Source organism: Ciconia boyciana, chromosome 7 (assembly GCF_034638445.1).
Source record: "Ciconia boyciana chromosome 7, ASM3463844v1, whole genome shotgun sequence".
NCBI lineage: Eukaryota > Metazoa > Chordata > Aves > Ciconiiformes > Ciconiidae > Ciconia > Ciconia boyciana.
Window position 1 is genome coordinate 62,421,492 of NC_132940.1, and position 14,371 is coordinate 62,435,862.

General features: G+C 42.8%; 1 protein-coding gene across 9 annotated transcripts in view; it reads left to right on the plus strand.

Moving 5' to 3' along the window:
* The window catches only part of MECOM (MDS1 and EVI1 complex locus), a 348,581-nt gene that overhangs the window by 320,367 nt on the left and 13,843 nt on the right, over window positions 1–14,371 (plus strand). For 5 of the 9 annotated variants that reach the window (XM_072867603.1, XM_072867604.1, XM_072867608.1 and 2 more), the window contains 3 exons: window positions 3,303–4,665; window positions 6,840–6,927; window positions 9,847–9,873. In XM_072867603.1, the coding sequence (XP_072723704.1) occupies window positions 3,303–4,665; window positions 6,840–6,927; window positions 9,847–9,873 (1,478 nt within the window). The remainder of the gene's footprint in view (window positions 1–3,302; window positions 4,666–6,839; window positions 6,928–9,846; window positions 9,874–14,371) is intronic. The other 4 variants (XM_072867605.1, XM_072867606.1, XM_072867610.1 and 1 more) reach the window with 3 other exon arrangements.

The following is a 14,371-nucleotide window of genomic DNA, read 5'->3' on the forward strand; positions in this document are numbered from 1 at the left end:
TTATTGGTTTAGTTAATTTTAAAATGGAGATGAAATGTATTTAGTCGAATGATTCATGTGCATCTTCCTTAATAGTTTGTAAGGATATCTCTCAATTGTAAGCGTGTATTGTTGCTTTTCTCTGGAGTAGAATATTTCTCAGTTCTGTTGACTTTTGAATATACTAATGGAGAATAATGATTTAATAATGTATCAATGTTCTTTAAGGGAGAACTTCCCAAACTTTAGGAAGACCAAATCTGTGCCAATACACCCCTTCTCACCCGCTTAGCACTCTAACCTGAGTGAAGTGTTATATTTAATACAGTCATGCGAATAAGAAGCAGGCCTTCAACAATACCTGCTAGAAGATCCAAAGTTCACAAAACATGATTTGTTTTTAAATATACATTGGCCTAGCCTTGTAAATGTATGCATTAGAGATTTTTTTTCTGGAAAAAATACATATAGTCTGATGCTCTGCTGCAATATGTTAGGCGTAACTCTGTCGGTGTTGATAGAGTTATCCTGCTTTGTACAAGGAGAGGAGTTGGCCCATAATATTCAAGATGAAGCTTGTGCCAACCTATGGATATGTCACTCGAGTCACCATTTTGGTCAGTTTAATTTTGGTTTCTGTGATCAACCTGATGGGGGCAGGGGGAACTTTTTGTGTAAGACCTCAACAGTGAAGGTAAGGGGCCTGATTCTCTACCGTGAAGTACGGAGGTGACTTTCTTTTGTGGGAGCAGAAACCTTATGCCTGTGATTAGGCTAAAAATAGGAGGAAAGAGCAGAAAAATCAGAGCTTCATACTGCAACAAATAAACAACCAATAGTTCTATATTAAATAACAAATAGTTCAATGTTAAATAGGCAAATAAAATATTTTCCAAAAAAAGAAACTAATTATCAAGAGAAAATCAAGCATTTTCAAGGAACTAGAATAATTTATTTGCTTTTCTTTTTCTTTTTCTTTTTCTTTTTCTTTTTCTTTTTCTTTTTCTTTTTCTTTTTCTTTTTCTTTTTCTTTTTCTTTTTCTTTTTCTTTTTCTTTTTCTTTTTCTTTTTCTTTTTCTTTTTCTTTTTCTTTTCTCTCTTCTCTTCTCTTCTCTTCTCTTCTCTTCTCTTCTCTTCTCTTCTCTTCTCTTCTCTTCCTTCTTGTCTCTCTTTCCTTTCTTTTCCATCTTTTTTCTTCTTTCTTTTTCATTTTATTTTTTATTTTCTCTCTTTTCTTTGTTGTCTTTCCTTGTGAATGAAGATTTCCAGCAGGAACAGTAACTGATACACAGCAACAAACATTCTTCCTGAATTACCGCATTGCAAATTTCCTGTGTTTGGGCCCAATTCTGCACTCTTTACCCCACAAATTGTCCCGGGGATGTCAACGGGACGTGAACAGGGAAAACGGGTGGATAGAGCAGGATCAGGCCCTCGAACAATAGGAGCATTGTTGCTGAGATATGAAGCAGCCTGCTGAAGAGGTAAACAGTTAAGAGATGACAACAAGTGGTCAAGTTTCTCAAGGGCAGAGATTTAGAGGAGCAGGAAGGTTAGCGCAGGCCCCGGTGCGAGTGGAAGTTAGAGGACGTGATTGCAGTTCATGGGAACCAAGAGTGCAGGATGGGATACATTCAATTCAGTTTCCTTTGCTGGCTTAAAATAGAGCCATTGTAAATTATGTCAGTCTGTCTCAAATCATGAAAATGATTGTTAAAAAGGCCTCAGAATACACAATGTGTATTGTTGTGTGGCTTTGATGTGTGAAAGATGAGAGCTTATGATATAACACAAATTAAATAAAAATAAAGTGGCCATATGCTTTTTCCTGGCTGGAAAAAAAAAAAAAGATTTATTACAGAGGGATAACACTGCATACTGATAATGCTGCTGCCTTGTTTTTAAACAAGGCTGGAGCCGATACTGTTAGAAGCAAGGTAGTGCAGAGGTACAGACAAATTTTAGCATAATGAAGAGCACAAAGCATTGCGCAGCCTCGGGACTTGCCCGATGGCCCTGCTCGTCCAAAGGGTGACAAAAGGGGACATAAAAAGGCACTGGGGAGCTGAGCATTATCCTCCTCGAAACCACATTTTAACTTATAGACCTATAATTCGGTTGCTGCCCCAATTGGCTCCCAAAGTTTTGTAGCAGCCAGAAAATCAGGGACGTGCAAAATCCCGTTTGCTTCAACGGCATGAGGCACACTTCGTAGCGTCTCGCTCCGCACCACCGGCGGCATTTTCAGCCTCCTGCTACTGAAAATGGTTGCCGGAAGCCGTGCTCTGATGCGCCACGTGTCGCAGGCTAGATCAGGCCCCTGAGCTCAAGGTAGATCTCCTCCCCTCCATGGTTTCGGGCTTTCTCCAAGTGCTTCTTTTGTGAGGCTGAAGCTATTCTCATCCCAGACGAGTTTGAAAGGAAATCCATTGAGCTGTTTTGAGCATCAGACATGCAAATAAATACAGCTGCATTCTTAAAGGAAATTGTTGTTGAAAGGTAGTGTATTTTTTCATTTGCAAGCGACAAATAAGCAATATTAAGACTAGTGAAGTTATTAAGATGTGGCATTTAGAGTTACAGCATCCCAGGCACCTGTAGGGACACTGTGCATTACACAAATAGAAATGCTTTGGACATATGAGAGTACTAGGCTGAGGTTACTCAGGCTCTAGCCTGGACTTTCATGAGATTAAATTCTTAATTGTAAGTGGAAAAAAATGTTGTTTGTTAATAAGGTTATGCACTTGGAAGTAACTGATTGTCTCCTTCACCTCTTTCATATCCTTGTGGTCTTGCAGACTGAAAGCTCTGTGAGGCAGCTCTGTCTATCTCCTGTCTGGTCCTGCAAATATTTATTTTAATGACTAACTTTCCACATGTGAATAGTGACATAAATGGATGTCATTTGAAGACACGAGTGCTCGCTTGCACAGGAGCACCGTGGGTTCGTACGGTGTTACAGCACGGAGCCGCGGCTCTTGGCAGGGCTCTGGGTGCTAATGCAATACGGAGTATCGGTACCGAATGTGCAACACTGTGCAATACAAAGAGCAGACAAGGAAACTTTGTCTTTTAGTGATTTCAGACCTTTTCTGGTTTGTTGGAGCGGGTTTTGGTGCTGTCTTTAGACATTTGTCTGCTTGGATGCCTTGCTTTGGAAGAGTCCAATAGCTTTTGCTACATTTGTGCACCCAGACTTCTCCTTACGGCTTCCTAATTGACATTTGGCGGGTAAAAAAGTGGTGTTATTTGCAAAATTTTGAGGGTGGGGGCAATTACCATAAAGCCTGAGATGTGTTGTTGTTGTTGTTTACATACAGGTGAGGTCTGCCATAAATCCTATACTCAGTTTTCAAACCTTTGTCGTCATAAGCGCATGCATGCTGATTGCAGAACCCAAATCAAGTGCAAAGACTGTGGACAAATGTTCAGCACTACGTCTTCCTTAAATAAACACAGGAGATTTTGTGAGGGCAAGAACCATTTTGCAGCAGGAGGATTTTTTGGCCAAGGCATTTCACTTCCTGGAACCCCAGCTATGGATAAAACGTCCATGGTTAATATGAATCATGCAAATCCGGGCCTTGCTGACTATTTTGGAGCCAATAGGCATCCTGCTGGTCTTACCTTTCCAACAGCTCCTGGATTTTCTTTTAGCTTCCCTGGTCTGTTTCCTTCAGGCTTGTACCACAGGCCACCTTTGCTACCTACTAGTTCTCCTGTTAAAGGACTACCGAGCACAGATCAGACAAACAAAAGTCAAAGTCCCCTCATGACAAATCCTCAGATACTGCCAGCCACCCAGGATATTTTGAAGGCACTAAATAAGCAACCATCAGTAGGGGAGAATAAGCCAGTGGAGCTTCAACCAGAGAGGTCCTCTGAAGAGAGGCCGCATGAGAAACTCAGTGACCAGTCAGAGAGTAGTGACCTTGACCTTGACGATGTCAGTACCCCCAGTGGCAGTGACCTGGAAACCACCTCGGGCTCTGACCTGGAAAGTGACATTGAAAGTGAGAAAGAGAAATTTAAAGAAAATGGTAAAATGTTCAAAGACAAAGTAAGCTCTCTGCAGAGCCTGGCTTCAATAAATAATAAGAAAGACCACAGCAATCATTCCATTTTCTCACCATCCTTAGAGGAGCAGACTGCGGTGTCAGGAGCGGTGAATGATTCTATAAAGGCTATTGCTTCTATTGCTGAAAAGTACTTTGGTTCAACAGGACTTGTGGGGCTGCAAGACAAAAAAGTCGGAGCCTTACCTTACCCTTCCATGTTTCCCCTCCCATTTTTTCCAGCATTCTCTCAATCAATGTATCCATTTCCTGATAGAGACTTGAGACCGTTACCCTTGAAAGTGGAGCCCCAATCACCCAGTGAAATAAAGAAGATCCCAAAGGGAAGCTCTGAGTCTCCCTTTGACCTCACCATAAAGCGTAAGGAGGAGAAGCCACTTACTCCCATACCCTCAAAGCCAGCAGCCCCCTCTGCGGCAAGCCAGGACCAGCCTCTAGATCTCAGCATGGGCAGCAGAAGTCGAGCCAGCGGAACAAAACAAGCCGAGCCTCGGAAAAACCACGTCTTTGGAGAAAAGAAAGGAGGTGACCTCGAGCAAAGGAAAGCTTCGGAGTCCTCCTTGCAGCACGCCAGGCCCACCCCGTTCTTTATGGATCCCATTTACAGGTAACGGACTGTCTGCTGCCTTTTGCCGTCCTTTGGTACAGGCGGTTAGGAGTGTCAGGGCCACCTGCCCGCAAATGCAGGACAGCCCTGTTCCCATCCCACCATCCCTGGAGGTGTCATCCCCCCATCCCTGGAGGTGTCATCCCCCCTTCCCCTGGAGGTGTCATCCCTCCGTCCCTGGAGGTGTCATCCCTCCATCCCTGGAGGTGTCATCCCCCCATCCCTGGAGGTGTCATCCCTCCATCCCTGGAGGTGTCATCCCTCCATCCCTGGAGGTGTCATCCCCCCACCGGGGCACGGGGTGGCCCAGGCTGCATGCTGACCTGTGCACTCCGCCTCAAATCCCAGCTGCTCAGAGCAAACCCTGGGTCCGGGAACGCTGCAATTAGCAAGTCTTCATGACTGCCCTCGTTGCAGCGCGTCATTAGTTTAACCTGCGCAGCTTGACATGCAGAAGTTGAATATATGCTCCCACCCAGAAATGAATTGGCATCAGTATTGAATATTTGTATATTTACTGTGTATTTGACATCACTGATTTGCCCCAAATTCCTTTTCTTCCAAAATGCTGCCCGCTCGCCTTGACAGCCCTCTGCCTCTGCCTTCCCCGGAAAATAGAAAGCATCTCACCAGGGTGCTAGTTGTACACCACCTTTTTAGTCCCTCCTGAATTAAGTAGGAGTATCTCATAAGTACAACAAAGAAGCAAATTTGTCCTAAGGTGTATAAAAAGTATGGGAATTGAGAGTGATTTCTGCCTTTTTTTGCACTGATTTGAGCAATGGGTTGATTTATCTGGGCATTTCATTAATGTAGTTGAAGGCGCAGTGTCCTTGTGTGTACAAAGCCTAACCAGTGGGCTAGTTAATCGGACCTACCTTAGGAAATCAATGGGAGCCTTGTCGTTGCCTTCGACGGGTGCACAAGCAAACACTGTCACTGAGCTGAGGTTTTAAAAACCAGTGGTCAAATTCTGACCCCTTGGTGTTTCCCAGTAGTGCCAAGATGGATCTTACGGGGATCTGGATTTCACGTCCATCCTGTGTACGTCAGCCCCTCTTTGCCCTTCACCTTTCTGCTCGTCTGTCTGTAACCAGCCAAAGTCATGCATCTAAATTAGCTTAGAGAAATATTAGCCATAAAAATATTTGTCTGTAGTATAAATGACTGATTTTACAGCCTATTGTTAAAAAAAAAGTTACTGCCGTGTAAATGATGTTAATTTATTACTTTATCTGAAAAAGAAATGCTATGGGCAAAGTTTTTGGAGAAAGCTCTTGAATAAGACAACAGGTATGCATAATGAAGAAACAGGATATGATGCTGTTTACTGAGATGGTTTTATTCATGCCAGATTGATATCTGTATTAGACCATAGGTTTTCTTTGCGTCATATTCACTTTAAATGCCTGCAGCAGTGGAAATAATGATCCGTGTTTTATTGTCCTGCATTAAAAACTAATGAAATCTGTAAAAATTCTGGCAGCGTAGCACGAGGCCAGTTGTTACCGAGCCTTCCTTTGCCGTGAGTTACATATACATACGGACAACAGGATCTGTCCCTTAAACTGTACGCATCAGTAACAGAAAAAGCAAAAACCTCAAATTTCCACACTGCTTCTGAATTATCTGCGCTGTGGTTGGCTGCCTAAATGCCCACATGAGTTGATCGCAGTCTTTGTTGCTGGCATATCAGATTCAGTGCGTTCCTACAAGCCCTCCTTTCTCACCCTGCTTGTGCATGGCCATGGTGGCCATGGATGGTGGCTGGGATGTCTCGCATGGGCAGACGAGAAGGGACCCATTGCTCAAGGCTCCTGTTGGCCTTGAATTCCTCTCCTCTGAGTGGAGAGCACACTCGGTTGCCTTATTCCTTCATAAAAGTGCTTGGTATTTACTCATTGGTTCCTATTATAATTATTACCGGTCTTTTGAAATGGGATTATTTCCTATGTAAATGGTATAATCTCCCTTTAACGGCGATTCAAGCCCCCACCCGCAATAATGATTTGCATGCGGGAATCGAGAGTTGACTGCACTTCCTTATCTTTTACCATTATCTCTGAGAAACAAATTACTTGATGTATAAATGCTATTTTAAACATGAGTAGCTGTATAATTTTTAATATCTGAGACCGATTCATCACAAGCAAATCTAATTTTAACATTTACAGAGTAGAGAAAAGAAAGTTAACTGACCCACTGGAAGCTTTAAAAGAGAAATACTTGAGACCTTCCCCGGGATTCTTGTTTCATCCACAAGTAAGTATTTTGGGAATTTTGATGTTGTAAACAAGCCTGTTGATGCTTCAAAGCAGGTGCAGAGAAATGAATGCAGTCTTAGTCATTTTTGGATTTCCTAAAACACACAGTTTCTGCTGCACCATTGTGGTGGAAAAGCGTAAGCATTGTTCTGAGCTTCTTGATGTTTTGCAGATGAAACAACATGTTTTGATTATAGAGGAAGCCAGAGTCAAACTACATGTATGTTTTAGAACTGTGTTCCTCCAAAACCGTAGCGTAGCTACCAACACTTGCAGCTACCCATGTCTTCTTCAGCACTCTCTCGTGCTCTGGGCCGTTGCGGTGGAGTCAATATTGACTACAAGGAGACGATGTAGATTCAAAGTCGGGCCAGCAAAGCTGAGCATCCCAGTTGTCAATATGTAAGGACTTCCAGAAAAGAGATAAAAACCTTCCACCCAATGCTTTCAAGTCTCATAATGCAAATGCTCCATCTCTTTTAGGTAGCCGCTGTGGGCTATAGTGTGTGCAATGACTTTGTAGGATCCCTGCTCCTCCATGCCTGAAGACAATGCTGTATGAGAGGGCTGCCGTCTTGTTCATAGGCCATAATCCTGCTGCTTATTTGCTGAATAACAAAAATTTAGGAGGGTCTCCCTAAAATGGTGTAACAACTGCAATGTCTATGTAGTATAGAAAGAGGACCTGTACGCAAACTACACGTTGCTTTTCTTCAACTGCACCACACCCTCAGTTTGTCTTCCTTCTCCTTGCTTAAGGAGATGTTGCTAGAAATCTGGGTTAAACCTTATGCCTGAAATGAAATGCTCTGTGATATTTGCAAATTTGAACCCCTTGCTGACTACAGACTGTTTCATCCTAATAATGACACCCCATATGGGTCTTGTATTTTAAGCACACAACCAGGAGCTGCTGTCTCTGGTTCAGCTTCCTCTGATTCCTGGGCAAACCATGCCAATAATCTCCTACAATTTTTTTTTTTTTTTTTTCCCCAATGAAGGCAACAGTTGTTATGTCCTAAGCTGTTTGGAATATATTCTGAAATATGGGACTTCTGGAGAACTGGGAAGAGCAGCTGATGGTGTATATAGTTGCAGATGCACAAACATAATGCTATGCCATGGGTGGAGAGTGCAGAAAAACACCCCGTTCCAGTTCCAATGCCTGTAGGAAGTGAAGGGTCTACTAAGTATTAAAATTATCAAGAATTTATGTGACGGATTTAATAGCAGCTCAGCACCTCTTGCTGAGTTACCCTATTTGCCCAAGTTGCAAAGCAACAAGTAGAAATCCCCGTTTCATAGCAGGCAGTACTAATGCACAAATGCGCAAACAGGAGCTCAGTCATCGTTGTGTCCCCTGGTGTAAAACTGGGCAGGTTCCTCTCCATCAAATGAGTGATTCTCTTAGAGCAGCTAAGGGGCTGTAAAGTAATAGTAAATTATTTAAATGAGGGCATTTTAGGTACCAGATCGATGGAAGGAACAATATTATTTTGCTTAGTGCTAGCTAGCTTTTCAGAAGTTGTAAATCAATGTCGTTCAGTGAAGTTGGATCAAGGGGCTCTGAAGGTTCTGCCAGAGGTTGGTCTGATGGCGGTGGTAGGTAGCGTGGCCGGCGGGTGGGAAAGGAGGCTGTTTGGGTAAAATGCACCATTAGGAGTTTGGCTGTGGTGGGCAGGGAAGGAGTTAGATACTCTTCTACGTAGCGTTGTATCACTGAGTTACATGGGCAACTGGAGGAGGGTTAATGGGAGTTAGGCAGGGATGCCGTAGGTGTGCAGGTGAAATGGAGACATTGAGTGTTTTGCCATTAGCGGGCAGGATGTCGGGATTTCACCCCTTGTGTTTTTTCATCAAGAGTTGGTTAAATCTATCGTTGGTGCCCGGGGAAGGCCCCAGTGTGGTCCCCAGGTCCATCAGTGTCGGATGCCACCTCCCCACTGCGGTGCCAGCCGAGGTGGGGCAGAGCCAGCATCCTCTGGCAGGAGGGAAGGCAAGTTGTGCACCCGCGTTGCTGAACACATGCACAGAGGTGCACAAATATGCCCGTTAGACCTTTCTGCCTATTCCTCCACTTTTCTCATTGTGCAATAGGAAAAAAAAAATCCATGGTGAAGACTGGCTTTTTTATCACTCACCTAGCTGCTAGGGATAACATCTTTAACTTGGCGTGAGATGGATGGATACAAAGGTCATGAGTGTAACGTGCACTCTTAATACATTGTAAAAAAACCCTAAACCACCATCGCATGTCCTGTCAAAAGAGTAAATGCCAAAGTCTGCTTTCTTGCTGACTTTAATAGAAAGGAGTCTTCTGTTTGCAAAGGCAGAATTTGGCTCGGTATTTATAGAGGACTGGGGAACGGCTTGCAGAAAAGCTGTTTTTCCTTTATAGTCCTGCTCACCCCTGTAAAAGTACAGGTGCGGATTGCACTGCAAATTTTAATTTTCTTCTGGCAGGATTTATCTATGTAAAATACGAACAAAATTCTTGTTTGTGTCTTGTAAGTTTGTGTTTCTGTAGGTGAATTTATTTCTGAAACTTGCCATCTGATGAAGCAAGAATATTTTTTTTTTAACTGAATAATACGACAGTTAACAGATGGATCTTTAAAATAGGTTTCTGAAGTAGAGATTAAAGACATAAACCCTGCAGTCCTTACTCTGTCCCTGTGTGGGCAAAATTCCTCCCAGTGGCCTGAAAGCTATGAAAATTAGATCATTTAACAGTATTTCACAATAATTTGCCGTTACAAGGATTGCATTTTTAGGGACGGAATACCCAGATGCAACAAATCATTTGGAATAACATCTTAATTAGTATCTTTAAATAAAATCTTAATTAGTAGATTGATTGCAATGAGGGTTCCAACGCAGGAATAATGTGTTGTTTTTGTTTCAATTTTGCTCCCAGTTCCAATTGCCTGATCAAAGAATTTGGGTAAGTTCATTGCTTATATTTTTGATTTAATCATTGTGAAATAAATTGCATAAGAAAAATATAATATGAAAGGTAACTTACCACTCAATTATGGAGCATGCCACACTTTCCTACAGAGTATTGTAGCGGTAGCGGATAAATATCCTCTTCTGTCAAATTGGCTTTATTTTTACCTACTAATCTTGCTGGTTTTATTTGGTGAAGGCAATGGGAGCTTTACCTGAGTGAGGGTTTCAAAATGCAGGTTTTGTTTATATTTAACTGAAATTGCTCCAAGATGTTTCCTTCAGAGATTGCAGTGAAATTTTCAGGCTGAAATCTTGTTAGATTGCAATAGTTATAAATATTTAATCTGCATTCAAGACATTAAAATACAGAGCCTCAGAGGACTTTACATTTCTATCTCGCATTGACTTCAGTGGGAGTTAGTCACTTTAATAGCGTTGAAGTTTTGAGCTTAATTGCTCAGTGCTGTACTTAAAGCACAAATAAAACACCCATTTATTTGCCGCGTTTGGGTCGAATTTGTCCTGTGTGTATACTTACATTGTCCCCCTTCTGTGCACAGGAATTGTGCTTTTAGTACTATGGGATAAATTTGAGCTTGCTCTTCTATTTTTATAAAAAGTTATTTTTAAAACGTCTAAATTGTTCATGAAAAAAAGAGCCACAGCAACTGCTTTTGCAGATGCAACTCAAATAACACTGTGTTTTGCTCTTGCATTGCTGGCTCCTCAGCTGCAGCACTGAACCCATAAATACTTGTCCCAGATTTTTCCCAACCTTCAGGCTTCAGAGGGGAGAGCTGGAGCCAGCCGGCTGCGTCTCAGGTCCTGACTCACTCTCGCTCATCTCTCGCAGTGAGACGTGGACTAATTTCACAAGACGAAGCCAGAATTTCACAAAATGAGATCTTCACATACTCTTTCCCACGTGCATCTCCGTACGGGGCTAGTGCAGGAGCCCTCAAAGGTGCTGCCCCTGCAGATTGGCACTTAGCCCTGCTCTCCTCTGCGTGCCATCCGTGGCACGCTTCAAAAGCAGCGATGGACCTTTGCTTTGTGTACACGCAGCTTTTAATCCCATTTTCTTCCTGTAAAGCGGTGGTTTATGCTGCTGGAAAAGGTGCACTAGGATCCTGAGATGAAAGGAGCTAAGCAGGCACCGAAGGACTCCTGCGAGTGCCCATAGACGCTGAATGAGCTCAACAGATAGGAGGTAGGGTTAGATGCCAGGCTTGGAGAGCACAAGAGGTGATTCTCAAACATTTCCTTTGCAGTAGAGGGAATTCAGTGTAGCACATGAAGGGGCCGTGGCAGGACCTGTGATTTGGGCCAGGCACTCTGAATCCTCTGCTTTCAGAAAAGTGGCTCTGTTTGGGCATATTTGGGAAGTTGAAAAACCTGGTGCGGTCTGTTTCTTCTGCCTGCTTTCCTTGACATTGGCTTGGTCCTCAAATTTCCATCATCCTGCTTTGTTTTGTGAGCATACGTCTCCTGGCCATGCTAGTGCTTTCATCTGCTGCTGCAGAAATAAGTATTTAAAACATAAAATGCCTAGAGCAGGACGCTGATTCATGGATGAATCTTCATCTTGAGAGATTTGAATATGTCACACGAGCCTTTCTATCTCAATTCATGGTTGCATGTGCCATATATTTCAAGATTATTTCAGATTGTTTTTCATTGTTTGGCAGGAACCCTATAGTGCAAATCAATGGGCAACACCCTCTCTTGGATGGATCTTGATTTATTTAGTCTGTAGACTCTCATCCCCTTCTGGTCCCATCAAGAGAAGGTTGCTATAAAGAGGTTCAGACTTTATTTGCAATAGCTTTATGGAGAATCATTGTAAATAATTAAAATTATTTTACAAATAAATTAAAAGAAATTTGGTGAGTGCATTAACAAAGCTTTTATTTTACTGGGCTTATTTTTTAGGACACGATCCATTGTGTGAGATCAGCTAAATCCCCACCAACTGCATTAATACAAATAGAGTTATTCTGGAACTATACTGCAGATCAGCGGGAGTTTCTCGCTACTGCTTCATAAAGCTCAGCCACGTGTCATAGGTCTCTTGAACGTGAATATAGCTCAGCCAAGTTCCATGGCTGGATGTCCAAATACACACAGTTTCAAGACAACAAATTCACAAGTCATAGTTTTTAGAGAAAGCATTATAACTTGAACTGTGGAGGAAGAAATCTTGAGGTTTAGTAGTTGGGTTTTCAAGATTTCTCTAAATAACACTAGTAAAAATAGAAAGCAAACATTTCAACAATTTTTTTTCCCATGAGTTACGGCCATAAAGTCAGTTGTTTTTGCGATAATAGCAATGAAGGAGTCGCGTTTGTAAAACATGAGGTCATGTAATTCATGACATTGTCTGCTAGATTATTTCATATCATCAGGTTATTCTTAAAAAGCAGCAACAACAAACCTTTGCTTTATTTATGCCATTTTTTCTTCTGTTGGTCAATAAATTTTAAGACAAATATTCAAGGCCCCTGCTGATGATATCTTGCCCGTTGAAATGTTTATAAATACTTGTTTTAGCCGATTATGGTAATGTCTGCATTTTTGAGTCGGAGCTGGGGAATTGCGACTGCATATTAGTTTGCGTCAGTAGGAGGTTAATAGCCTCTCAGGGAGCGGGAGGGAGGTGGGGGAAAGCTGCTTCCTTTTCCAGACATCTGGATGCAGATAGAATCAACAACTCTTATATATGTAAATCAAAAGTTACTGTTCTATATAAAATACTGTCATTCACTGATCTCAGATTAGGAGCAGACGTGACTTGTCCATAAGGCAATAGCTGTATGTAAAATATGTAATAGGATCTTCTCACTCTCCTACCTCCTCGGAGAGCTTTCTCCGTGGACATGGCAATTACACTAATCCCATCCTTGGGGTCAAGCGGTGCCTTCCTCCCCGTGCCCCGTTCAGGGATCGCCACAGCCCTTGGGTGCTCGGCTGGGGTGGCAGACCCCTCCTGAAAGCGCTGCCTGGCGGCTCGTGCTGCACGCCTGCCTCCCTGGTCGTCCCCGGGGACCATCCCTGGAGAGACGAACTGGCCACGAGCACCCACCTAACCTCCCTGGACAGATGCGGTGGCTAACAGCTTGCGCCAGGAGTTTGGGGGATTGCTGACCAAGTAGCACCTCCATGGTCAACACAGCTCCTATGGAGGCAAGTCTTGCCTTACCATCAGCAGTAGTGGTGTTTTGAAGGAGTAAGAGCTACTTCGGTTGTGTTTCAGCTGAAAGAGGGAGTTTCATCGCGGAAGGGGGAAAGTCATCCCCTGGGTTAATAATTATTAAAAAAAATATAATCTTGGGGAAGAACATGTAAGAATAAATTAGTGATTTTTACAGTCATTGAAGGTTATCAGTGAGTCCAACTTGGGGTGTCACTGGGATCTGAACTGTGGCCTAGGTCTGTATACGACATAGGAAGAAGGGTGACCAGACAGAGAGCAGAGTTTGTGACTGTTTATTGAGAATAGCTAAATCCAAAGCTGACTATGAAGATTTTGATGAAGATTCACAGAAAGCTGAGTCACCAGGGATTAAAATAGCAGTAAAACTCAATGTCAGTAAGTACCCAGTAATACCAAGGGAAAAGTGTGACTCTTAACTCGTGTCATTCAGGAGAAAGATCTTTAGGTTGATAGTTTTATGAAAATATCATCTGAGTGCTTAGCAGAAAGGAATTGAAAACATCATTATGTTATACTGCTTTCAGGTCTTGAATACAGCTGAAGTCCTTCTCAAAAAGGACGTAGTAGAATTAGAAAAGACACAGAAAAGTGCAACAATGATGATCAGAGGTAGGGAACAGCTTTCATACAAAAAGAGACTAAGTAGGTTTTGATTTTTTCAGCTTGGAAAAGAAATGCCCGAGGGAGCTGTGCCCCAGCTCTGTGAGACCATGAATGGTGAGCAGAACCTGAATGAGAAATGGTTATTCATTAGTTTTAACAATACAAAAAAATGAGGGGCACCCAGCTGAATTATCAGGCAAAAGGCTTAGAAGGAACAAAAGCCAGTATCTTTTCATATGCACCTAATTAAATTGGCAAACTCTCCTTGACAAAAATATAAATGGATTCAAAAAGGGTTTAGCCAAATGAATGGGAGCCGCAGCCACCAATGGCCGTTCAACACCGTAATCGAGATGCAACCTCCAATTAAGGCTCTTGCACCTCTCATTGCTGGTGCATGACAGAAGACACTGGGCAGAAGGTCTGTCCCTCGCCTGCCCTCCTGCAATCCCCTGGGGCCGCTGCTTGAAACCGGGGTCTTGGTTTCCCAAAAGCGTGTGTCGGAGGTTTTATAATTCCTGCTTGGTTTTGGTGCCCGAGTTAGTCCTCAGCACGACAAACCCCAGATTTCGTATTACCCAGTTAAGATTTTGCAATTAGACTGGTGACCAGGGGCTGTCTACTTGAATATAAAGTCACGGAGAGCGTGTTGCGGGTCTGGGATGGCAGGATT